Raw genomic sequence first — 24,979 nt, 5'->3', positions numbered from 1 at the left:
AATCTGTATAGTATGGTGTAATACCACACAAAAGACCAGATTTCACAGTCAGTGATGCATTTTTTATGGCCATGAATTTGGTAGGGCCCTATTCTTCTTCAAGTGATTGCTCATGTCCATTCAAAGAGGTGTGTTCCAATAGAACATGCTGCATGCATGATCGTCGGAAGTTTTTACCCTAGCGGTACACGTCGGGTCAGCTGTGGAGCTGCCTAGAGTGGCGCCTTTGTGGTGGTATATATAGGTCCCTGCCGCCTGCTCAGTTCCTTCTTACCACCATTTCAGAGTAACAGCCGTGTTAGTCTGTATTCGCAAAAAGAAAAGGAGTACTTGTGGCACCTTAGAGACTAACCATTTTATTTGAGCATAAGCTTTTGTGAATGCATCCGATGAAGTGAGCTGTAGCTCACGAAAGCTTATGCTCAAATAAATTGGTTAGTCTCCAAGGTGCCACAAGTACTCCTTTTCTTCTTACCACCATTGACGGTCATTGGAGCAACTGGTCTCTTGCTTTAGCAAGTGCTTCCTTGTGGTTTCCCCTGTATTTAGTTGTTATCCTTCACTATCTTAGTCAGTTAGTCAGTTTGTTAGTACATTTAAGTTGGGGGGTTCCCCCTCCCGATATCTTTCCCCATCGCTGGGGCATGCCGCGGCCCCAGGGGTTCAAGCTGTGTAATAGGTGTGGTAAGCCTATGCCCAGAGGGGATCCACACGCCGCTTGTCTGAAGTGCCTGGGAGAGGGTCATTTGCAAGACAAATGTACCATCTGCAGAGGCTTCAAGCCCAGAACTAAGAGAGAGAGACTACCGCCTCAAGCTCCTCTTCATGGAGTCCGCTCTCCAGCCCCAACCGGCTCAAGAGCTGGCACCGGCAGCCTCGGTGCACAGCGCACCAGCCTCAGTGCAGGACATCTGGGCACCGAGGCAGGACTCACATAAGGAGCATTAGCACCATTCCCCTGAAGTGAAGGCTGGCTCATCGTTGTGGCACCGATCACAATCCCCAGTGCCCCATAAGAAAAAGAAGGCAGAAGGGGGCTGCTCCCCCACCAAGAAGAGCGGACAGGACTTCAGAGTGGTGCATCCCACTTTGGGACACCAGAACGCTGGTCCGTCAGTCCCAGCACTGTCAACTCCAGCCTCGAAGTGGAGGTCCATCGAGTCTGGTGTCGGTGGACTCTCCGTTCTGGTAAATGTTGGAAGAGGACCTGGACCTGCCCTCCACACCAGACACTTTTGAGGCTGTGCGGGACTTAATTGCCATGACAGCACAGTCCCCAGCCTCCTCTTCCCGTGCATCAGAACATGCTATGACCTGGCTAAGATCCCAGCCCCAGTGTTGATGGCACACTCCACAAGAGCGCAGGCCTCTTCCGCTGCGTTCCTCTCACAAGTCCCCATTCAGGATATATGCAATGCAGCAACATGGTCTTCCATCCACACCTTCACGTCGCACTATGCCATCACTCAACAGGCGAGGGGCAGTGCGGCCTTTGGCAGGGCAGTACTGCAATCAGCAACTTGGTGAACTCCAACCCCTCCTCCATCGAAACTGCTTGGGAGTCACCTATTGGAATGGACATGAGCAATCACTTGAAGAAGACAAGACAGTTACCTACCTTTTGTAACTGTTGTTCTTCAAAATGTGTTGCTCATGTCCATTCCAAATCCCGCCCACCTCCCCTCTGTCGGAGTATTCCAGCAAGAAGGAACTGAGCAGGTGGCGGGTCGGCAGGGACCTATATACACCACCACAAAGGCACCCCTCCAGGGGGCTCCACAGCCGACTCAACGGGTACCGCTAGGGTAAAAACTTCCAACAATCGTGCATGCGGCAACACATCTCGAAGAACAACAGTTACGAAAGGCAGATAACCATCTTTTTATATGAATGAAATAAATAGCAGAATTCAGAATTGATAATTCAGAATAACAACACAGTTGATTCTCTTTTTCCATTATTTACTTATTCCATTTTAAAATATTATAAGCTTGACCCAAAGTGACACCTGTGATTAGACTTAGTGTAGTACAGCATTGTGTGGAGGAGTCACACAGAAGACAGAGCTGCAACACAAATTAAGGTTTGAATTTACACTATGTTGCTTATTTCTCTCAGATCTGTGTGACCAAGATTAACTTTTAGTTCAGACCTGGTTCAGAATGTGATTGGTGAGCATAATAAAATTAATGGTGACATTCCCATGCCTAAGTTCAGAATGGGTTTTCTTCTTTCCTGGTTTACTGAAGTGAAAGCTATATTGACCCCACCTTTGGAGGTTTACAAGCCTATGAAAGAATCATGGAAAGTTTCTTAAGAACTTGATTTAAGTAACTCATAAAAAGTACCCTGCTTCTTTTTACAGAAGAAAGCACACTAGAAATTTTTAAAAGGCTTCATCAACTGCAAAAGCCATGGATTTTTTCATGTGTAATATGTGATGAAAGCGATTACCAAGTAACTTGAAGATCAGAGTATATTGCCATTTTCAGAGGTACTCAAATTACTGCTAAACCACTCATTATCTATAATCAAGACACACTTGAAAATCACAAATGTTTTTTTTCCTAATCTCTGCCTCAAATCTCCTTTACATTTTTAGTGACTAAATGGCAACCAATCACAAGAGCAGAGATCATCCTTTTTGCTTGCATATTTGTTAAAATCCAGGATATAACTATTATTATTTTAGCATAGCCATGAAGACATTACCTCCAAATTCTGTTCATCTCCCAAACAATTTCCTGTAAAAAACTACCCAGATGCTAACAAAAGACAATGATTTATGTGACTTATACACAAATAAAGTTATGTTATGAGGTGATATCACTGGAACAAAACACTGCATGGGATAATTGTCTCACACTGCTATATAAATTATATGAAGAAACGATGCAACTGACTGAAAATAGACATTAGGCAAAAACTTTTCAAAGTGGGAGACATTTTCGTGCAATAATGCTCTGTTCCAAGTGAAGTAGGATTAACATAACCCAACATGACCCTGCCCTTTCTTAATAAATAGCCCCAATACTAATCACAATGCATGGTTTGCAGTAAAATCCACTACTTCACTATGTTGACAGTCACTTTGGGGAGCTGTGATGGCCTGTGTTATACAGAAGTTCAGGCTAGATGATCACAGTGGTTCCTTCTGGCCTTATCTGAATTTATAACCCCTGGAAGTACTGGTTTTGGTACTTACTTAAAGGATGACGTAACTGAATAGCCCAGTGGTTTAGAAGTAAGCCAGGTAGTTAAAATAAACCCCTAGGCCCTCTAAATAACCGTGTACATTGAGATATACAAACCTGTCCAAATCAGTTCAGCCTGAATGATTTTTTTATATTAGTGGTCAGCAGTAGCTAAAGGAAAGGTAAACAGTGTTTCTTTTACGAATTTCTATGCTGTCTTGCAAATATGTGTAACTACTGTAAAATGAGCTTTAAAAGGTTGCTGTTGCAGTCTATTTAAAGCATTCCTGGATTTGCAAAAAGAACAGGAGGACTTGTGGCACCTTAGAGACTAACAAATTTATTTGAGCATAAGCTTTCGTGAGCTACAGCTCACTTCATCGGATGCTCACGAAAGCTTATGCTCAGATAAATTTGTTAGTCTCCAAGGTGCCACAAGTACTCCTTTTCTTTTTGCGAATACAGACTAACACGGCTGCTACTCTGATTCCTGGATTTGTAACTGGTGTTTTTAAATGTAAAGAGCTGCAGAGTTTGCTGAATGATTTGTACCTTTTGTAGTGTGTGAGTGGCTTCTTGTCCCCCTGATCTGCCTTTTCAAAACAAAAAGATTACCCTAGTTTGGACTCACGATAAAGAATATTTGGTGCTAATTCTCTGTAACTCTGCTTTAGTGCCTAGGATTCCATGTATCTGATAGGTTTTCTTTCTGAGCCACAGATAGAGTTTGAGATATCTACTTTGTCTCTGCAAACAAATGTCAGTCAGCTTTTCATATCTTCCTTAACTCCTCCGATATGAGACTTATAAACAGCAATGGTATGGAGGTCATTCACATGCTCAACTCATGTGAAAGTGTCTGTTACGTATAAAACCACATTGATAAATCATGATGGTATTGAAAACATTATTAGTGTCTGTCATGTTCTCACATTTGCCTGAGTGGTTAGGATATTGGTTTAAAACTTTAAAAGCTAAACACACAATAATAGTGTCACACGTCTTGACGTCTTATCATTTTTTTTCTGTGTTTCTTACAATTAAAAAGTTAACATTAAATTTTTTGACTAACTTTATAATACCAAGGAACCTCAGAGCTGTGCAGGGCTGCACAAAAATCACCCTGCTGCTGTGGGCCACTGCATGCTGGAGTATAAAGGCCCAGCTAACCCCAAGCCCACTCAGTCCCTTCTTAGCACCCATGATGGTCATTGGAATTGCTTAGCTTGCATTAGCGAGTGCTCTCAGTGTGCTCATTGTAAATTTATTGTAGTTTTCTGGTTTTATTGTTGATTAGTATTTCATTAATAGTGTAGATCGAATTAGTTTCCTTTTTGGTCCCCATTTTTCGGGTTTCCATTTCTGGATACCCACGGATGCCTGGGTCACCTGGCTTCAAACCCTGCATCTCTTGCGCTAGGCTGATGCCTGTGAGTAACTCTCACTCAAGCTGCTTGAAGTGTTTTGGGGAAGCTCACGTTCAAGATTGTTGCCAAATTTGCAAATTCCATGTCTCGCTCTATGCCTAAAACAGAGAAGCCAGCCTAAAGATTTTGCTTATGGTGTAGGCCCTGAGACCTCCATCAGAGCCCAGCCATTCAGACTCAGCACTGAGTACTTCGACATAAGTTAGGAATGTACCTGGCACCGTTTTCCCTCCCCAGTGCCTAAGAAGTGGCATAAGACCTCTAAACAAACCACCGAGAGAGGAAGGTCACCAGCACCACTGAGAGAGAGGTCATCGTCTAAGCATGGGGATAAGTAGAGTGCAACTGAAACCCAAGCACTCCTCTTCATTGGTAGCACAGAAACTTATACCATTGACTCTTGCACCCAGGAAAGTACTGTCAAGTCTGAGGCCTGAGGGGGCACCTTCTACATCTGTAGTACCTCAGCATTCTGGGACCTTCTCGGTACGGACCACACTGGAGATCATTGTGGCAGCGAGAGATGTTTTGAGCCTATCGGTACCAGTATCCCTGGGAGAGCAGGAGACTGTGCCCTTGGTACCAGCAGACAAAGGGACAGCAGTATCATTGGTGCAGCACTCAGTTCTGCAACAAACTCCATTGCCTTAGAGTGGGGACAGTCCCCCCACCCCCACCCCTTGGTCAGTAGAGGGATTCATTCACTTCTGAATCGAAGATTGGCGCCTATATTTTCCATCCATCGGAGCTGGTCTCATTACTCTCCACTGAGATGCCTGGGGTGCCTTGGGATCCTCCAGCTGGAATAGGATCAGGTATGTGGCCGGGGAGTCATGGGGGCTCACTACTGGTCCGGCAGTGGTCTTTTTGGAACCTGGGGGGATACCCCTTGGTTTCTAGGTCATACACCAGGTGTTCCTGCTCTGTGTCCTTGAAAAGGAGTGAGGAATCTACTCACCAGGTGCTGCCTGTTGCTGAGCCTGGCACCAGGCCCAGATCCAAGCAGCAAGAGGCAGTTCAGGAGGATCCTGCTGGACAGCTAGTGGAGGAGGAGCAGCCTCCGCTTGTGCTGGCTTCTTCATTCTCCTCTTTGGATGAGGCAATTTCCTTGGGAGGCATCTCACCTCATCCTGATGATTATAAAACTCACCAACAGCTATGGAAAAAGGTAAGTTTGGGGATCCAGGTAGAGGAGGTTAAGAAGTCCTCAGACCACTTTACTGATATTTTGGCCACCACAGGGCCTTTGCAGGTGTCCTTATCTATTCAAGAGGCAATTATGAAGCCCATTAATCTTTCTGGAAGATCCCTTCATCCCTTCCTCCCACTTCAAAAAGGGCTGAATGTAAATATTATATATCCTCCCAAGGGGTTGAATATCTATACTTTCATCCCCACCCCCAGGCTCTCTGGTGGTGCCAGCAGCCAATGAATGGGAACGACAGGGACAACAGGCAGCAATTCCCAAATCAAACGATGCAAAAGAACTTAGATTTATTTGGTAGAAAAGTTTATTCTATTTATCCTGCAAATCAGAATTGCCAACCAACTAACTCTTTGGGATGTTGTGATTGTAATGTTCGGGACTCCATGTTAAAGTTTAGGGACATGTTGCTGGAGGGTGCTAGACAGGAGTTCTCTTTAGTTGATGAGGGGAAGTCTGTAGCAAGAACTTCACTAGGCTGCACTGGACGTGCCAGACTCTGCTGCTAAGACTATTGCTTCTGTGGTTTCCATCTGCCCATGTTTGTAAACTACCTTTATAAACCTTTGTAAACTACCGGGAGATGCCCGGTTCCATCTCCCCATGTTTGTAAACTACCTTTCCCACTTCCTCAATGTTTGGTCCTAGATTACACATTTCGGAGAACAACAGTTACGGAAGGTTAGTAACCATTTGTTCACCACTAGGAACACAGTTCTTTGCCTGCAGGATATGAATAACTCCTAGTCACTACAATAGAGTTACTCAACACCTACAGTTTAAGAATAAAGATTTAGCAATGATTACAGTTCTGTAGGAATCAAATAAATTAGCAAATTCTCTTTTTGCTGAATAGGTTCTTTTGTAGAGTAATATCTGATACCCTAGATAAGCTGGGTCTCCCATGATCACGATTGGGATTTCAACATCACCAATGGTTATTTTGCAGTCTGGAAAGACAGTCCCTGCTTGCAGCTTTCTGAAAAGACCTGTGTTCCTAAAGATGTCTGCGTCATGCACCTTTCCTGACCATCCCACGCTGATGTTGGTAAAACAGCCCCTGTGGTCCACCAGCACTTGCAACACCATTGAGAAGTACCCCTTTTGGTTTATGTACTCTTTGGCAAGATGGTCTGGTGCCAAGATAGGGATATGCGTTCTCTCTATCTCCCCACTGCAGTTAGGGAACCCCATCATGGCAAAATCATCCACTATGTCCTGCATGTTGCCCAGAGTCACTACCCTCCTTAGCAGAAGTCTTTTGATGGCCCTGCAAACTTGAATCAAGACAGATCCCATGGTAGATTTACCCACTCCAAATTGATGCTCCACTGACCGGTAGCAGTGTGGCATTGCAAGCGTCCACAGAGCTATCGCAACTTGCTTCTCCACTGTCAGAGCAGGTCTCATTTTAGTAATGCTGTGCTTCATGGCTGGGAAAAGCTCTTCACACAGTTCCTGGATAGTGGCCTTACACAATCGAAAGTTCTGCAGCCAGTGCTCATCATCCCATAGCTGCATAACGATGCAGTCCCACCGGTCAGCGCTTGATTCCTGGGCCCAGAAACAGCACTCAACCGTGTCAAGGTGATGCATGACTCTCTCCAGCAACTGCGAATTGCTCCACTCTGTGTCTTCCAGCAGGGCTGCTTGAGTGGCACTAATTGTTCCATGCGGCGGCTCCTGTATTGGCTGTGTAAATACTGCAGGATAAGGCACGAGGTGTTTTTAATGCTCACAACAACAGTGTACAACTGAGCAGAGTCTATGCTATGGTGTCCATGCGGGTAACCCAGTATGAAAAAAGGTGCAAAAAAGACTTGGTTTGTTTGCCATTGATTTCAGAGTGCATCATGGGAGGCTAATGCCATGTTCCCATAACCACCCGTGCCAGTGTTTTGGTCCCATGAGGCATTGCAAGCCCAAACCAAAATTCCACTCGGCTTTGTCCACTGTGGGATAGCTACCCACAGTGCAGTGCTCCACGTATCAATGCAAGCCCTGCTAGTGAGGATGCACTCTGCCAACACAATGAGCATAGTGTAGACATGCAAGATCAACTTGCTTAAATTGGAGGCTCTATGTCGACTTACATGAAGTCGACTTAACTTTGTAGTGTAGACACAGCCTTACATGAGAAACTAGAGAAATATAGCCCAGATGAACTATACTATACTATACTATACAATGAGTGCACAACTGGTTGGAAAAGTGTACTCCAAGAGTAGTTATCAATGTGTTCACAGTCAAGCTGGAAGGGTATATTGAGTGTGGTCCCACAGGGATCTGTTTGGAGTCAGGTCCTATTCAATATCTTCATGAATGATTTTGATAATAGCATAGAGAGTACACTTTTATAAAGTTTGCAGATGATACCAAACTGGGAAGGGTTGCAATCGCTTTGGAGCACAGGCTTAGAATTCAAAATGATCTTGACAAACTGGAGAAATGGTCTGAAGTAAATAGGATGAAATTCCCTAGGGACAAATGTGAAGTACAACACTTAGGAAGGAATAATCAATTGCACAAATAACAAAATGGGAAATGACTGCCTACGAGGAGTACTGAAGACAAAGATCTGGGAGTTAAAGTGGATCACAAATTAAATATGAGTCAACAATGTAATACTATTATAAAAAAGCAAACATCATTCTGGAATGTATTAGCAGGAATGTTGTAAGCAAGATAAGAGAAGTAATTCTTCCACTCTACTCAGGACTGATAAGGCCTCAACTGGAGTATTATGTCCAGTCCTGGGTGCAACACTTTGAGAAACATGGACAAATTAAAGAAAGTCCAAAGGAGAGCAACAAAAATGATTATGGGTCTAGAAAACATGATCTACAAGGAAAGATTGAAAAAACTTGGTTTGTTTAGTTTGGAGAAGAGCGGATTGAGGGGGACAGAACAGTCTTCAAATACATAAAAGGTTGTTATAAAAAGGAAGGAGATAAATTGTTCTCCTTAACAAGAAGACAAGAAGTAAGGGGTTTAAATTGCTGCAAGGGAGATCTAGGTTAGATATTATGAAAAACTTCCTAATTGTCAGGGTAGTTAAGCACTGGAACAAATTACCTGGGAAGGTTGTGGAATCTCTGTCATTAAAGATTTATAAGAACAGAGTAGATAAACACCTCTCACAAATGGTCTAGATAATACTTACTTGTGCCTCAGTGCAGGGGACTGGATTGGATGACCTATCGCAGGGGTGGCCAACCTGAGCCTGAGAAGGAGACAGAATTTACCAATGTACATTGCCAAAGAGTCACAGTAATACATCATCAGCCCCTCCCCGCACCAACTCCAGCACCTTCTGCCCGCCGGCAGTCTGGCCGATCAGCACCTCACCCTCCCTCCCCGTGCCTCCTGCCCGCTGCAATCAGCTGTTTCATAGTGTACAGGAGGCTCTGGGATGGAGGAGGGAGGAGCAAGGGTGCAGCAGGCTCAAGGGAGGGGGCAGGAAAATGCGGGGGCCTTTGGGTAAGGGGTGGAGTGGGGGCAGAGCCTGGGGCTGAGCAGTGGAAAGTTGGTACCTGTAGCTCCAGCCCTGGAGTCAGCACCTATATAAGGAGTTGCATATTAACTTCTGAAGAGCTGCATGCAGCTCCAGAGCCACAGGTTGGCCACCCCTGACCTATCGAGGTTCCTTTCAGTCCTACATTTTGGTGATTCTACAAAGATCATGTAATTAGAAGCCTATATGACACGCTTGTGAAGGCATCTTAAAAGAACAAACTTTTCACATGAAATACATGCACACAAGACCAGGTTGCGGTCTTCAGAAAACATGGCCCCAAGTCTGGTGTATTTGTAGTAGTATTGGCAGACTCTGCTCAGGACAGGCTTAAGATGTAAAAGGCGTTGCAGGTTAGGATGGAGGAGGAGTAGCAGAACTACATGGAGAATTTTGTACTGTATCTTTCTACATGATACCTGGCTATAGGTTGTGTTATTAGGGAAAGGTCCATTGGCTACTGAAGTCTATGGAAGGACTCAGTGCGTGTTGGTCAGTTTCTACAATATTGAGCACTCAAAGGAAGAAAGTAATTATTTTTTAATTGTATCTATGAATAATCTGATTCAAATTATACTGAAACTAAATACCTGGGTTTCTGTTTACGAAAACCTGTCAGATTATATAACTGACAAGTTTACTTCAGTATTTTTTAATTACACTTGAAAAGATTACTTAATCCAGTTGTAGGGCTACATCCTCAGATAGTATACATCATCCTAGCTGAGCACAGATGTCACTGTAGCTACCTTAGTTTACACCAGTTGAGGATCTGTTCATTAGTGTATTGGATATACTAATTTCATTTTTAGTAAATACATTGTCAGTTGAATAAAATCCCTTTTACTTCTCTATGTCCTTTCATCTAACATTCTTAATGAACTCAGTAAATTACAAGTTTTTGTTAAGATTGGCACCTTTAACAGCTGTCAGCTATTAAAAATAATCTTTTTAACATAACAATTCAAAAGACAGTCTTTTAAAAAAGCATTCATTTTGGATCACTTGTGCCATTCTTGAATTCTTATTTTCCAACTTTTTCTGTTGCAGGTAAATATGCTGAAGATATATTTGGTGAGCTTTTCAATGAAGCGCACAGTTTCTCCTTCAGGGTTAACTCCTTACAAGAACGTGTGGACCGTTTATCTGTCAGTGTTACACAACTTGACCCAAAGGAAGAAGAACGTAAGTTTACTTCCACACATGACTGTGGTTCTTACATTTAAGAGTATTTCCTTTGTGCTGTAAATAAATTGATATGCAAAATGAAAAGAAGGATGATTTGGCGGTTAAGGCACAGGACTGAGAAGGGGAGGCATAGGTTCGCCTCTTAGTTCTGCAACAGACTTCCTATGTGATCTTGAGCAAGTCATTCAGCCCAACGTTTTCATACCAGGGTGCTGAACACCTACAGCTTCCATTGACTTAGACGGAAGGTGCTAGAGAATTGTGACATGGCATTACTATTTATTATATTTTTGATTTTATTAATTAAGTCTAATTCTGGGAGTAAACCTGTACTCAGTTTTTACCTTCATGAGTGAGATTTATAAGCACTTGTGTGAGTAAAGTCTTCAGTAATTGACACATGGTCATTCTTTATTAAAATGTGTACAACTTTGGGCTCATAGTGAAGTTTGAACTGTAGCCCTGTTTGTCAAAGATTGTTTCACACATCTGTCCCAGGACAGGCATAATGCTGTTCAGCTCTCCCCTCTCATCCATCCTGTCCATCATCTACTGATCTTCAGTGAACAACTCATCGTTTAGTTGTGGAACTTTGACATCAGAAAATCGAGGATGAGCCTTTGCCACCTCTTTCCCCACCTTTTTGGTCCTTTGTATCTTTTTTTAACATTGTGAAAAATTGACCAGTCAGTACTCTCCCAGTCTTTTCGTGTCCCCCTTCACCCTTTTCTCCTATTCCTTTTTCATGCATAATGCATACTGTAAATTTATTAAAGTACCTTATAATCGTTAAATCTGTGTATTTTGCTAAAAATCACAGAATCACACAGAATATCAGAGTTGGAAGGGACCTCAGGAGGTCATCTAGTCCAACCCCCTGCTCAAAGCAGGACCAAACCGCAATTTTTGCTCCAGATCCCTAAATGGCCCCCTCAAGGATTGAACTCACAACCCTGGGTTTAGCAGGCCAATGCTCAAACCACTGAGCTATCCCTCCCCCCTATTTATTTAAGATTTATATATTTTTGCCTAAGTAAATTTAGTATTCAGGAAAGGTTCTGGATGACTATCCTCAGATTGAAATCCTCTGCTTTTCCATACTGTTGGGTTTCAAGACTTAGTCATGAGATTTGGAAGCTGTCTAACAAGCCAAAATAACTGAACCTTTTGAAGAGGGTAGATCATGTAACCTGTGAAGGTACATAGAATGCTATAGTTTCCAATTCCAGTTTCTTTTTGACCACACAAAAAAATCTAACAGCTAAGACCATAACTCTGTGGTAGAGAAAGGTGGATGAATATAAATCTGTCATCGCTTCTTTCAAAGAACAAGATGACAGGTAAGTAATTTCCTTTTCTCCACAGCTTTGTCTACTATAGCATGCTTCACAGTTATTATTCTCTGTGTGTGATAGCAGCAATGGAAGCTGCAGTGTAGACAAGGCAGTTTCACCACTAAGTCATTAACCCTACGTGGAATAAAAGGATGTGGGTTCTGTGACTGTTTCTGTCCTGGATCTCCTGTACAGTTAAACAACATGGTTAAAACACTGTTCCCTTTCTTCACTTAGACGGAATCCACCGTTTTACCATTAGTGAAGATATGAAGTTTGGTAGTATAGATGCAATGCAGAAGTAAATGAGTTATAAGAGAGCTGAAGACATGAAAAAAATGGAGAAGCAATGTTTTAGACATGTTTCTCCGGAACACAGTTTGACCTAAGGCACAACTGTCAAAAATAAGGCATATACGACTTGCTTAAAGAATTGTTACCAGAATGAGTATAAGAACATGTAAAATATTATTTGGGTGATTGATTCAACGTACAGTTTCAGAGCTAGCTATGGAAGGAGTTTAGGAGGAGCCCACAGCATTACTTTATTAGTATGAAAACTAGTGAAAATTGGATCAGTTAGAATGACAATGACTTCCTATAGGGGCTCATAGACCAGGTCCTCAGATGGTGTAAATCATTGTATCTCAGTTAACTTCAGTGAAGTATACTGATTTACACCAGCTGAGATTCTTTCCTTTAGAAATAATGTTGAGCCCTGAGAAAACAAGTAGCTCAAAAAACATCACTGGGGTGACTTAGGCAGAGGACTAGCAGGTAGCATTTATGTACAGCTTAAGTGGTATATAGGCATTGTGCTGGCCCTCAGGATGGGGTCAATTGCACCCCAGCTGAGCAAGATCACAGAAACCTTTCACCATACAGAGTTAGCGTAATTTCCACATTTCCTGAAAACCTAAGTAGGGAAGCTATTGTTTATAGACAGAAACAGAAAATATCTAAGAATCCCAAATCAGACCACTCCACTTTTTGGAATGTAATCTCAGACAGAGATTAAGATTCCAGTTTTCAATAAAAAGATGTTCCAGTTCTGCATGATTAGTTGCGGTTAAAGCTCCATTCATAGAGATAGAAAATGTTAACTACACTAAAGTGAGGATTCATGTTGCATCCTATAGGAACTATGGAGTTTATATAACTTCACTTTCCAAGACTAGAATGAGTAGAAGGAAGTTTTGCATTCTTATTGTGGGTTGTTTTTTTTTTCAGTTCTGGTGGATAATGTTATAGCTATTCTGTTTAGAAATGAAAAACACATTTCTTTTGAGATAGCTGCACCACTGATGGATCATACCATTAAGCTGAGACAGCTTGTGATCAAGATTCTCTTTGTGGGACAAGCCGTTGCTAAAACTGTTAGACTGGACAGTCTGCTCAGTCTTTTGGCTCGTTATAAAACAAAAGAGTCTGAACATTTGGTTGGTCTGTTTTATAAAATTAGGTAAAAATGCACCAGATTTCCAAAACCTAATGGGCGTATCAGGCTCATACTCTGGACCCTAGTCTTGTGGAAACTATCAAGTTCTTCAGCTTTATAAGATTGTTTGCCTGAAATTGCCCACCCTAGTAGCAGGTGTTTATTCTTTTGTGGAATGTTAAGTGTGCTCTCCTGATTCTAAACAGGTGACTTGTAACTGACCTGGATATAGGGAAGGTGGGAGTAACCTTAGAGGGAGGATCTAGGGGAGGGGTTCTCAAACTGGGGGTCAGGACTCCTCAGGGGGTCATGAGGTTATTACATGGGGGGTTGCGAGCTGTCAGCCTCCACCCCAAACCTCGCTTTGCCTCCAGCATTTATAATGGTGTTAAATATGTAAAAAAGTGTTTTTAATTTATAAGGGGGGGGTCACTCAGAGAGGCTTGCTATGTGAAAGGGGTCACCAGTACAAAAATTTGAGAACCACTGATCTAGGGGGAAGGCTGAGCAGTCCTAAGGTAGGAATCCTAGTAGCAGCCAAACCCAGTGTGAAGGTCTGAACTGAATTTTATGTTGTTAATTTCAGTGTAAATAAAAACCCAGGAAGGGTGAGTTGTTGACTCTGACATGTTTAGTATTTGTTTTAGAACAGATTTTTAAAAGCAACTGCTCACAGAATTACTGCTGATTTTCCACAAACTCATGATTTGCCCGAGGAGCTCTCACATTCTCCAAGTCTCTGAAAGTAAAACCACACACACCTCCCCTTTTTCAAGTAAAGGACTATGCTTACAATGATTGGATATTGAAAGATTTCTTAGTGAGCAACTGTAATCTTATAACAGATGTGATGGTGGGGGTATGTCATTTTCATGTTTACCCTTGGCAATCTAGTTATTGGTTTAAAATTTAAGTATTTGGGGAAATTATGTCTGTACGAATTTGGTAAACGTTCAAATTTCAGAAAAATACACAGGGCCCATTTTGCTTGATGTAGTTACGATTCTGAGGATATTACAGAGTAGTGAGATGGGTATTCATACTTTCTTGCACAAATGGCCTTTGACAAGTTCAGTTATAGGCTTACATACTAGGCACTAATGGGTGTTTACTGTCAGAGAATCAGGAGAGAGATTGTTAAAATAGTATTTAGCCCAAAATGCACTACAAATGCTTTTGACAATACTGCATTTATTCTTGCAAATGTTTATTAAACCACACTGGTAAGGAAGTAGAAAAATGTTGCAGTTAAACAAAACAGGGGTAAGAGGGGGAGCCAGTCCACCAATTTCATGGTCATGCAGCATGACCCAAGTGGCAACTCAGTATCGGTTCCTCATTCTCTGGGCTAGCAGTGCCTGGCAGTACTTTATAGGAAAGGCTGGAGTACTGCCTGTCTTACTGATCCAGGATTGTCATTTAACAAGTTCCTTGAAGAAGCTATATCCAGCACTCCTTGCTTAGAAGAACAGGTTTGCCCAATGTGAATCCTTTGATAGGGGAGTAAAGAGATAGGGGGAACCATTATGAGAGATGGGGGAAACCATTTGTTCTTTACCAGGCTTCTCTGGCTTTGAATTTTAAGGGTTCACTTACAAACAGTTCTTGCTCTCATCTGGGCTAAAATAATATCAAGGTTTTTAATGGAGGAAAATGGTTTATGATTTAAGTAATAAAATCTAAAAAAGTTTGGCAAATTAGTTTGGTAAGTTACAGAAGGGTAAGGGTAGAGGAGGGCTCATGGAGCCTCCTGTCTTAAACCTCCATGCGAGATTCAAGCAAATCTCAGTCCTTATGCTCAACTGATTGTAAAGTATGCATTTATTTAGCAGTGCTAGCCACTCCAAAGGGGTTAGGAAGGAAGCATTACTGTGGTTCTACCCTCTGACCAGCCATGTAGCAGAGCACATGCTGCACCCTCTGAAAGTGTGTTGGAGTGACAGCACTGCCCCTATGCACCATGGAGCTAGGAGAGACTTTATATCAACATGTTTTATTTTTCTTCCATTAGAAATGTTTGCCATACAAAACGGAGTGATTTACAGAAGCCCTGTAAAAACTTCACTCCCTTCTGTTAATCTTAACTTGTATGGCAATGGGGTCATCTATACCAGGATACACATCAGGTGATTCTCTTTTGATATGCCACTGGGGTATTCTCTTTCAGCAGACAATAGCAGAGATCTCTTTTAAGATGTACTCCTCTGTGTCCACACAGCAACAAAGAAAAGAAGAAAAAATTCACTTTTAGGGGCTCACAGCATAAATGAACAGCGAGAATGAAGTACATTTGGGCAAGATACAGATACTTGACATGAACTTTGATTTAGGGTTGACAGAAGAAACTGAAGTTTTGCAAGGACTTTGAATTTCCCTCATAATTTTATATGAATAAAATCTTCTAATGCAAAAGAAGAAAAATCAAATCAGGAGAGTGACTGGATTGTATTCAGTATGCACTACCCTGAAGTATAGAAATATATGGTTCCACCAGGAGCTACAGGAAACATTGTACCTCAGGAGTGAAACAAGGAACGTATAGAATTACTGACTTTCTACAGGAAAAAATGAGGAGCGGAAAGAACAGAAATTACATGGATTCATACATAGATTTTATAGAACGAATCAGAATATTGCATCAATGACTTTAAAAATGTGATTTTGTTTGAATAAAATTTACTAAGTTTGTTAGAAGTTATTAATTTCACAAAATCAGTGATCGCACATAGAAATCAAACAACCAGAAATGGGATTTAATGTTATCAGAGCTAGCATTTGAATTATTTCTGCCTTATGTATTTGCTTAATATTCTGTAAAAAGGAAATCAAAATGGTTTCCAACACTGAAATACTCTGTTTAAATTAATGAATCCATAACATCTGAAAAATTGTAGCTTAGAGAGGGAGTGTCCATATGTTTTGAATATAAGGTATCTTCCCCTCATTTTTTTCTTATCACAAAGACTTCTGTATTACTTTGTTCTCCCCATACCAGTGATGCTATACTTGTACATAGAGGAAGAATAATTGTTTGTTTTCAATTAAGTGGAATGAATATGTTTCTTTATACATGATGATAGGCATGTGTTAATAAAATTAATTCTTCAGTGAAAAATAATAGAAGCATTCAGCCTGTTTTGGCTGTGGCTAGCATGAGAAATCAGTGCTGTAAGTATTATCATAAGTTAACTGAAGAAATACCTAAGGAATTCTCTGAAATCTTTTCTTTTAATAATTTATTTTTAGAACATAAATGTAGCGTGGTAAGGTATAAAATTCCTTCTTGTAGTAAAAATAATTTAAATTCATTGCACTGGAGATGTGGTTTCTCTGCAGCCATGTTTTATTTAATGTCCTTATTTAACATACAGTGATTTCTGAGGGGGTTGAAGGTGTGTGTCACACACACACACATCCTATAATAATTGAAAGACTAGTGAGTTAGCTGTTAGTGGTTATTTGTGAAAGTAGTTGTGTCCAAACTATGAAATAAAGAAAATGTGATCCATTCATATTGTTGCTCTTGTAAAGAATACTTGTCAGTTTTACCCACAGTTCTATGAATTTCTTAGTGCCATTAATCTTGAACTGCTAGTACAGATATATAATTTAAAATCTGTGTAGGTGGAAATTTTACAGTGCTTTTATTAAGAATCATCATCCTAACTTTCATGCCTCTCTCTTGAGATACTGATATACAGTGCAGTACTGATACCAAGTGTAACAAGTCATTAACAAATAACAGCTGTGTATTACTCCCTAAAAAAAAAAAAAAGTGGTGTCCTGGAAGAAGGAAAATTTATAAACTGAGAGCTGATCTGTCTATTTTGCTATTTTAATAGAAAACAATGCCTTATAATGGTGTTTTTAATTTTAACAAATTGGAAGCCAAACATAGTACATAAAGCCTTTGACTTTTGCAGCACACCTGTGCTAAATGCTGTGATAAATGGAAAATTCCATGGCAGCAGAGAAATAAGTGTAAAAATTCAAAAACTAATGTTATTGAATTAAATATTTAAATGAATAAAAGTCATTAGTTTAATTTTTAATTCAATTCAAATGTCTCTTTTGAACGTTTAAGTGTACCTGTAGGTTTTTAGTGTTCTAGAAACATCGCTCTGTCACAGAATTTAGTTACCACATGGGAAAGATTAATAGCTGAGAAACAAGAAATGTTATATGCGGTGGTGGGCAGGGACATGCTGGCCACTGCTTCCCGCCGCTCTCATTGGCTGAAACGGTGAGCCGCAGCCACTGGGAGCAGCGGGCAGCCATGCCAACAGACAGTCAATATAAACAAACTATCTTGCAGCCTGCCTGCAGATTACCCAGATGGGCCGCGTGCAGCAGGTTGCCCACCACTGTTATATAGCCTTAATACCATAAGAGGTGGGGGGTAGAGGCTTTTGCTATAGATGACAAAGATGGCATTGGCAGGGGAAACCTAGAATGGTTGGTAGCTGTGAGGCGAGGCAATTGTGATGTTAACTTGAGGAAGCAGCAGCTGGGATAAAAAACTGGTCTTGGTAAAGGAAATAGAAACTGGAAGCTAGAGTTTTGTTTATTGTAAGACAAGGAGCAGCACCTGGAAAGGGGGTTGGGACATTTGAAAGAACAGGTTCTTCGAGAGAGATGTCCCTGTGGGTACTCCACTCCACTCCACTCCAGGTGAAGGTGCATCCCTGCGCCTTTGCTCGGAGAGTTTTGCAGCAGTGCACGGTGTCTGCCTTGCACACTGCTGGCTCTTCAGCTAGTGTGCATGCGACCCAGATTCCTCGGTTCCTTCTCAACCATCGCCGGCCTGAGACGGCACTCAGCAGTCCCATTGAAAACCTTCGTTTTCAAATTGACAAGTTAGATAAATTAGTAAATTAGGATAGACAAGTTAAGTTTCAGTTGTTAGAATTATGTCCCCTGTTTAAAAAAAATATTATTTTCCATCCCATAGTACAGTTAGTAGTAGTTTAGGAAAAGCCTGATTCACTAGGTTTTAAAAGATGCATGACATGCAGAGAGGCAATTCCTGTATCACATGGACACACTCAATGTGTCAGTTGCTTGGCAGAATCTCACATTCCCCAGAAAGTGCCCACTGTAACAAGCTGAAGGCTAGGGCATAAAGGGATAGATACCTGAGGCCTGGTCTACGCTGGGGGGGTGCGGGGAAGGGGGAATCAATCTAAGTTACGCAACTTCAGCTACGTGAATAACATAGCTGAAGTCGACGTACTTAGATCTACTCACTGCGGTGTCTTCATTGCGGTGAGTCGACCGCTGACACTCCCCCGTTGACTCCGTCTGCTCCTCTCGCTCTGGTGGAGTACCGGAGTCGACGGGAGAGCACTCGGCACTGCCCGTCGATCCTGCAGGTAATGTAGACAAGTCCTGAGGCTTAAACTCAGCTTAATGGAGAAGTCCCTAAGACCAGCCTCCAACCCTGGGCAGGAACCCTGTTCACAGCAGAGGTCACCAGTCCTTTCAATGCCAAGGTCCTTGAAGACCAAAAAAATAGTAAAAAAACAGTCATCTTCCTCACCTCATAGAAAGCAGACCAGCACAAAATGCTCGCTGACCAAATCGCTCTCATTGATGCTGGCCTCACCACAGCTTAGCACCTACGACACTCCAGGCACCTCTGGCACTGTTCATGTGGTGGCAGCCGCGGGCACCCACCACTCCGGTGCCAAGGATAATGGCTTTAAGCTGCCTGTCTCCATCACGACACCATTGGTACCTCCAAAGGAGATGGCACTGGCAACTGCTCCTATTTCCACGCCACAGACTAATGCTGCTATCGTCACAGCACCAACACAAGCAACATCAGCACCGACTCAGCACACCGCACCACCAGTGCAATCGGCACCTGGCCCTGCAGCACCGATGCTTTTGGCACCATGCCATTTTCTGCACCATAAGGATTTGTAGGTCTCCCCGAGACCACAGTCTCCTCTCTTAGGCACCAATGTCTCACCGGGGCCAGTGGTACCACACCAACAGCTATCTCCCATACCATCACAGTTTTTAAGTGATGAAGATGAAGAGGTTGAAGGGGTAGTCTCCCCTCACCATTCTTCCCCAGTCAGGACACCTATTGCTGCTGGACCACTACGATCATGGTCCACATACGCTCACGACATGCCACCTTGGTATGACTACCCATGGATGGGACCTTCCCTGGTCTCTGGCCATACTGGAATCCCTGGGGGTCTTACAGAAGACACCATAACATGCACCCCAGCACACATAGGGAGGACACCAGATTCCCGCCTCCACCTTTGGAGTCTGTAGCTGCGGACACACAGGAGGAACCCATGGCAGAGCAGGAAGAGGACACTGCTCCCAACACCTCGCCAACCAACAATAATTCTTCCTCCTCACCAGACGAGGCTATTATACCTCCATCACCGACCATGGCAGATGACTGTACTCACTTCCAAGACTTGTTCAGAAGAGTGGCTAATGAGCTGAAGATTGCTCTGGAGGAAGTGCCGGAAACTCAACATGAGTTAACTGATATCCTACAGACATCTTTCTCCTGCAAAATAGCATTGCCAATCAATGTGGCTATCATGGAACCCACCAAGACAGTGTGGCAAACTCCAGCCACAATACCCCCAACATGCAAAAGGGTGGACCGAAAATATTATATTTCCTGCAAGGGATCCACTACCAGCACCCAACTTTCTGGTAGTGGAAGCAGGCAACCAAAGGGACAAACAACAATTTCGATCCACCCTTTTCAATAAGGAGAGTAAGAGTTGGACCTATTCGGCCACAAAGTATACCCATCATCCACACTTCAATTTAGAGTGGCGAATTACCCACGGCATTACTTGCCAAATATGACCACAGGAACTATGGCAAATGTATGAACTTTATTAATGACATTCCTGAGAAAAAGAGGCAACAATTCAAATCGCTGGTCTCTGAAGGACAGATGATTTCACTCATGGCTGTCTCGCTGAACACTGCTGACATGGCTGCGAGGTCCATCACTATGGTGGTTGTTATGCGACGAGCCTCATGGTTTAATTCTTTGGCATTCCCACGGGAGATACAAAATATGGTCGAAGATCTCCCTTTCGACAGAGAAAAATTGTTTGCAGTCAAAACCAATGAAGTACTGCACACCTTGAAGGATTCACGTGCTAGCCTCCGGTCCCTCAGCATTCATACACCTGCCAGAAGAAGGAGACAATACAGGTATCCAACATATCAGTCGCCTAGATACCCGACATATACACAGCAACACCAGAGGCCTTACAGACAACACCAGCAATGACAGCGACAGAGATCACAATGACGACGCCCTCTACCACCACTACTTCCTCTAATAAGCAAATTTGAAGGCTTGGTGGAGGGTCTGGAAGACCTCTCCCACATTCCAGCACATATACCATCCACCCAGCTATTTGGAGACCGTTTGCTCCCATTCTACCTCAAGTGGGCAGCTATCACTAAGGACAAATCGGCCCTACAAGTCACCCGAATGGGCTATACCATTCCTTTCCTGTCTATACCACCCACCCATCCTGTCTCTCTTCATGGAGTCCTCTCACAAATATTTACTGCCCAAAAGGTAGATCATCTCCTCCAATTAGGGGCAGTGGAGACTGTTCCTGCTCAAGATAGGGGGAAGGGATTTTACTCCCACTAGACTGAAGCTAATCCTAATGAAGCATGCCCTAGCTCCTGAGGGGTCTACTTCCCCCCCATACACCCGTATATTGGCATCTATGTTACAGACAGCCTTGGTTACTGTTGCTGCTTCATCTGCAGCCCTGGACAATAAGACCTCAAAAAAGAGGAAGCATTCTTCTCCCAGGAGGGAAATGAAGAGGAGGGAAAAATCACCGCATATGACCCACTCTCGGGAGACCTCTCATCTTTCTAAGGGTACAGCGGAGTTTTGGACTAAGTCTGGTATTGAGGTATCGGTTCTGAGGAAGAAGACCCACTCAGATGTGCCTACCTCAAGAGCAAATACCACAGCACCACCATCTACTTCCTTTAGACATAGCGAGACCCACAGAACTATCATTCACACCCTGGTACCGGTATCTTGCAATATCTCTGAAAGAGGGCAGGACACTACAACCATCTTGGTACTGCAACAACCTCAATCTCATCACCCAGTATCGACTTGAGCTTCAGGTGATGGATATCCAAGCCCTCCACCTCCTTCCAGGTTCCTTTCTTCAGAGGATCTTCTTATCTCTGAACCTGAATCACAAATGAAAGGAGGATCTACCACCATCGCCTCCATGGTACCACTACAAAAGCAGCATGTTGGGACTGGTTTATACCTCCAGCTTTTAGTACAGATTAGAACATCAGAGAGCTCCTCCTGCCTTAATTCGGAGGAAGACACCTCTGACTCAGAGATCTCAGTACATGGATCCATCCCAGTACTGTACTATCCTACCATCCCTATGAGCCCCTTGCATGAATACAAGCCTGGGGAACCATCCACATATCATAGGCTCGGAGACTAGGATTATCATTGGGTCCCTCCCCAGTGGGGTCACTGGGCCACTACAGTGACCAACTTCATTGGATGTCTAGGAGAAAGCACCAGTGCCATACCACCCATGAGCTTCTACAGAATGTCCTCACACCTCTGCAATACTCCAGGCTTGAAAGATGTACAAAAGGAAGAGGAGACTCAGGCAGAGAAGATCTCACCTCCATCTGGAAAGTCTTCATCTCTAGATGAGGTGGTAATGCCACCATCGGCCTCTTACAAAGAGGATTTCAAAACATTCCAGGAACTCCTGAAAAGGCTAGTGGACTCCCTTCAAATTCCACTAGAGGAGGTACAAGAGCCCAAACATTCCCTGGTGGACATCCTGACATCCCTAGGTAAACACTGTCCTATCTATATCTCCCGTATAGGCCCTGTGGCAAACATCTGCCACAATTCCACTGATCTGTAAGTGGGCAGATAAAAAAAAATATTGCATCCCACCCAAAGGAATGGAGTACATCTTCTCCCACCTTAAACCCAATTCCTTTATGATGGAGGCTACCAATGAGAGAAACAATCAAACATGATTTAGGGCCTCTCCATCGGATAAGGAATCTAAACAGCTGGACTTGATGGGAAAGAAGAACTTTTCATCAGCCACTCTCCAATTTCATATTGCCAAATGCTAGGCCTTGATGGCAAAATATGATTTCAATACATACTTCAAGTTTACACATTTTATTGAGCATTTGCCACAAGACCAGAAAGATCAATTCCAGTCTATCATCACTGCAGGACAGTTGATAGGAAAACCGCTCTACAAGCTGCCTTAGATGCCACTCATACACCTTCCAGGTCTGTGGCCAGGTTGATGGTCATGAGAAGAGCATCCTTGATCCAATCCTTAGGACTTCCAAGAGAAGTTCAAAACATGGCTGTAGACCTTAAGCTCTTTCCCAGGCATACAGACATACTCCACATACTCAAGGACTCCAAGACAGTGTTGCGATCACTGGGGATTTATGTGCCTGCAATGAGAAGCCAGTTTAGTTGATCTCAAACTGCTCAGAAATGGAGCACTACCATGAGCACACTTTCCCTAAGCCTCAGGAGCCTTCAGGAGAAAGGCTAGACCTCAGAAACAAGGTACTCCCACCCTTACTTCTACCCAGTCAACACCTCTCTCTTAAGAGACACTTCTGATGCCTTCATTGGTGTCATCAAGTATTCCACTCCACTGGATCACCAGTTGTGTGACTAACCCTCCTTTGGAGACCCACTCTCTTACTACCTACCTGCCTGGGAGTACCTTACTTCAGAAAAGTGGATATTGGAAGTCATGAAAGAGGGCCATTCTATCCACTTCCATTCTATTCCTCCATCTGACCCCTGCTCTCTGTCCCTCTTCTGGGATCCATCTCAAGAAAAACACTTAAAACAAGAGGTCCACTGTCTCTTTCTGGGAGCTATAGAACCAGTCTCATTTATTGTCTCTGGGGTCACAAAATGGGAGTAGGTGAATTGTGAATGATGATTTAGTGAGTTTCAAAACAAAGAATACAAGGTAGTTGGGGCCTGACCTCCATATACAGTATGCTAAACTTCATAATTACAATCAGTGCTTAATTTGTAATGAAATACATGCCAGGGTCAAGCAGTTAGACGCTGAAGCTCAAGCAATTTTTTTACTTTCATAATTGACACAGCAAGCCCAGAGGTGCCAGGGCCATGAACTCAGCCCTGGCAAGTCCTGGCACAAATTAAGCACTGATTACAATATGATCAGAGCATAATTAATGCAGACAGAATTTTCGGCACCAAACCTAAGTAAAGAACAATACATTAGAGCTAGAATTGCAGAATGCAATCATTTCTCCATCAAAGATTGCATCTGTGGATCCCCACTCATTCTGAGCACACATTCCTATGTGCTGCAAATCCTACAACTACTTAAAGCAGTAAAACATGTCCTTCACACAGAGCCAGACACTGGGGGTGAGGGCCATGTCTGCAACCATCCTCAGTGCATTTCATCCAGTTGTCCTGCCCATTTGATGCAATTTATTAATGGTTTAGTAGCTAATCTATTTTAAATTAACCCCCACCACCACCACCACCATTTGATAAAGATAGTTAATTTAGTGAGAGATCTGTGCTTCTTTACAGTTGGTTTTCTATCTGTAAAAAGGGGGATCTGGACAAAATTTCAGGTTTTGAGTAGTGCATTTTCTTGTCAAAATATTTGTGATGACCCAACCAGCACATTTGCTGCCTGAAATGCCTGGGTGAGAAAGGTATTCCCTAAAGTTCTATTCAGTGTTTCACAGGACATAGTTCTACACCTACATCCCAAATTTAAGGTGATTTCTTAACTCTGTCTCAATCAGTACATTAACCTCCCAGGTCTTCTCAAAGCCTCTTCAATTTATGGAGCTTAATTTCCACATGTGAGTTAATGTCCAAAGAGCATATGAGCTATTATTTTCATTAAAACAAAGCCTTTTAGAAAATTTGAGGTTGCTCATTGTCTTTGGGGACAAGTCTAGGGGAAAGTAATTTCTGTTTAACAACTATCAGGACTACTATGATCAGACAGGAAATCTGGTGGCAGAGGGGTCACTCTACTAAATGCAAGGTGGCTTCTAAGCATGCTTAAAGAATATCACCTTTTCTGAAATCTGTAAAACACCTACACTGAGCTCAGATCGCAACGATTACTCTCTCATGTGAGCTGAGTCAGATGCTTATTTCTAGAGAGAAAAATTTTAATAAAGAAAAGGTGGTTACTTACTGATAACTAGTTTTTTTCTAAATATCCACCTTCTTTCCCTGCTTCTCCCAAGTCTGTGGACAGGATTTTAAATAGAGGAAGGGAACTGAGGGCATTTGGGTTCATGGACTGTTTATATAAAATTCTCACAAAACATTCAGCTCCACAAGGGATCATGCTTGTGATGCTCCAGAATTCATGGTTTTAAATGGTGCTGGGAGTGCAATGCTGAGATAAGCGTTCACAGAACTGTAGATCTGCACAGACATATTTGCCAGTTCCTAGTGAATATTATTGCCTCTTTTCTGGAATGTTTTTGGTGTAGAATCTTTTCATTAGTTGTACATTGGAAAGACTGTAAAAATTCTAGTGCCTAACAGATTTCTTTTAAAGTGAGCTATAAAATACAAGATTTAATATTTCTTTGAAAGGTAAATTAT

The 24,979-nt window shown here is 42.6% G+C and overlaps 1 protein-coding gene across 1 annotated transcript in view; it reads left to right on the top strand.

The window, feature by feature from the left end:
* The window catches only part of WASF1 (WASP family member 1), a 173,379-nt gene that overhangs the window by 130,004 nt on the left and 18,396 nt on the right, over positions 1-24,979 (top strand). Inside the window, 1 exon segment of the mRNA XM_073337020.2 lies at positions 10,390-10,524. Coding sequence (XP_073193121.1) covers positions 10,390-10,524 — 135 coding nt within the window.

Source organism: Lepidochelys kempii, chromosome 3 (assembly GCF_965140285.1).
Source record: "Lepidochelys kempii isolate rLepKem1 chromosome 3, rLepKem1.hap1, whole genome shotgun sequence".
Lineage (NCBI taxonomy): Eukaryota > Metazoa > Chordata > Testudines > Cheloniidae > Lepidochelys > Lepidochelys kempii.
The sequence above is the reverse complement of the archived record's forward strand: the minus strand, read 5'-3'. Positions and strand labels throughout refer to the sequence as shown.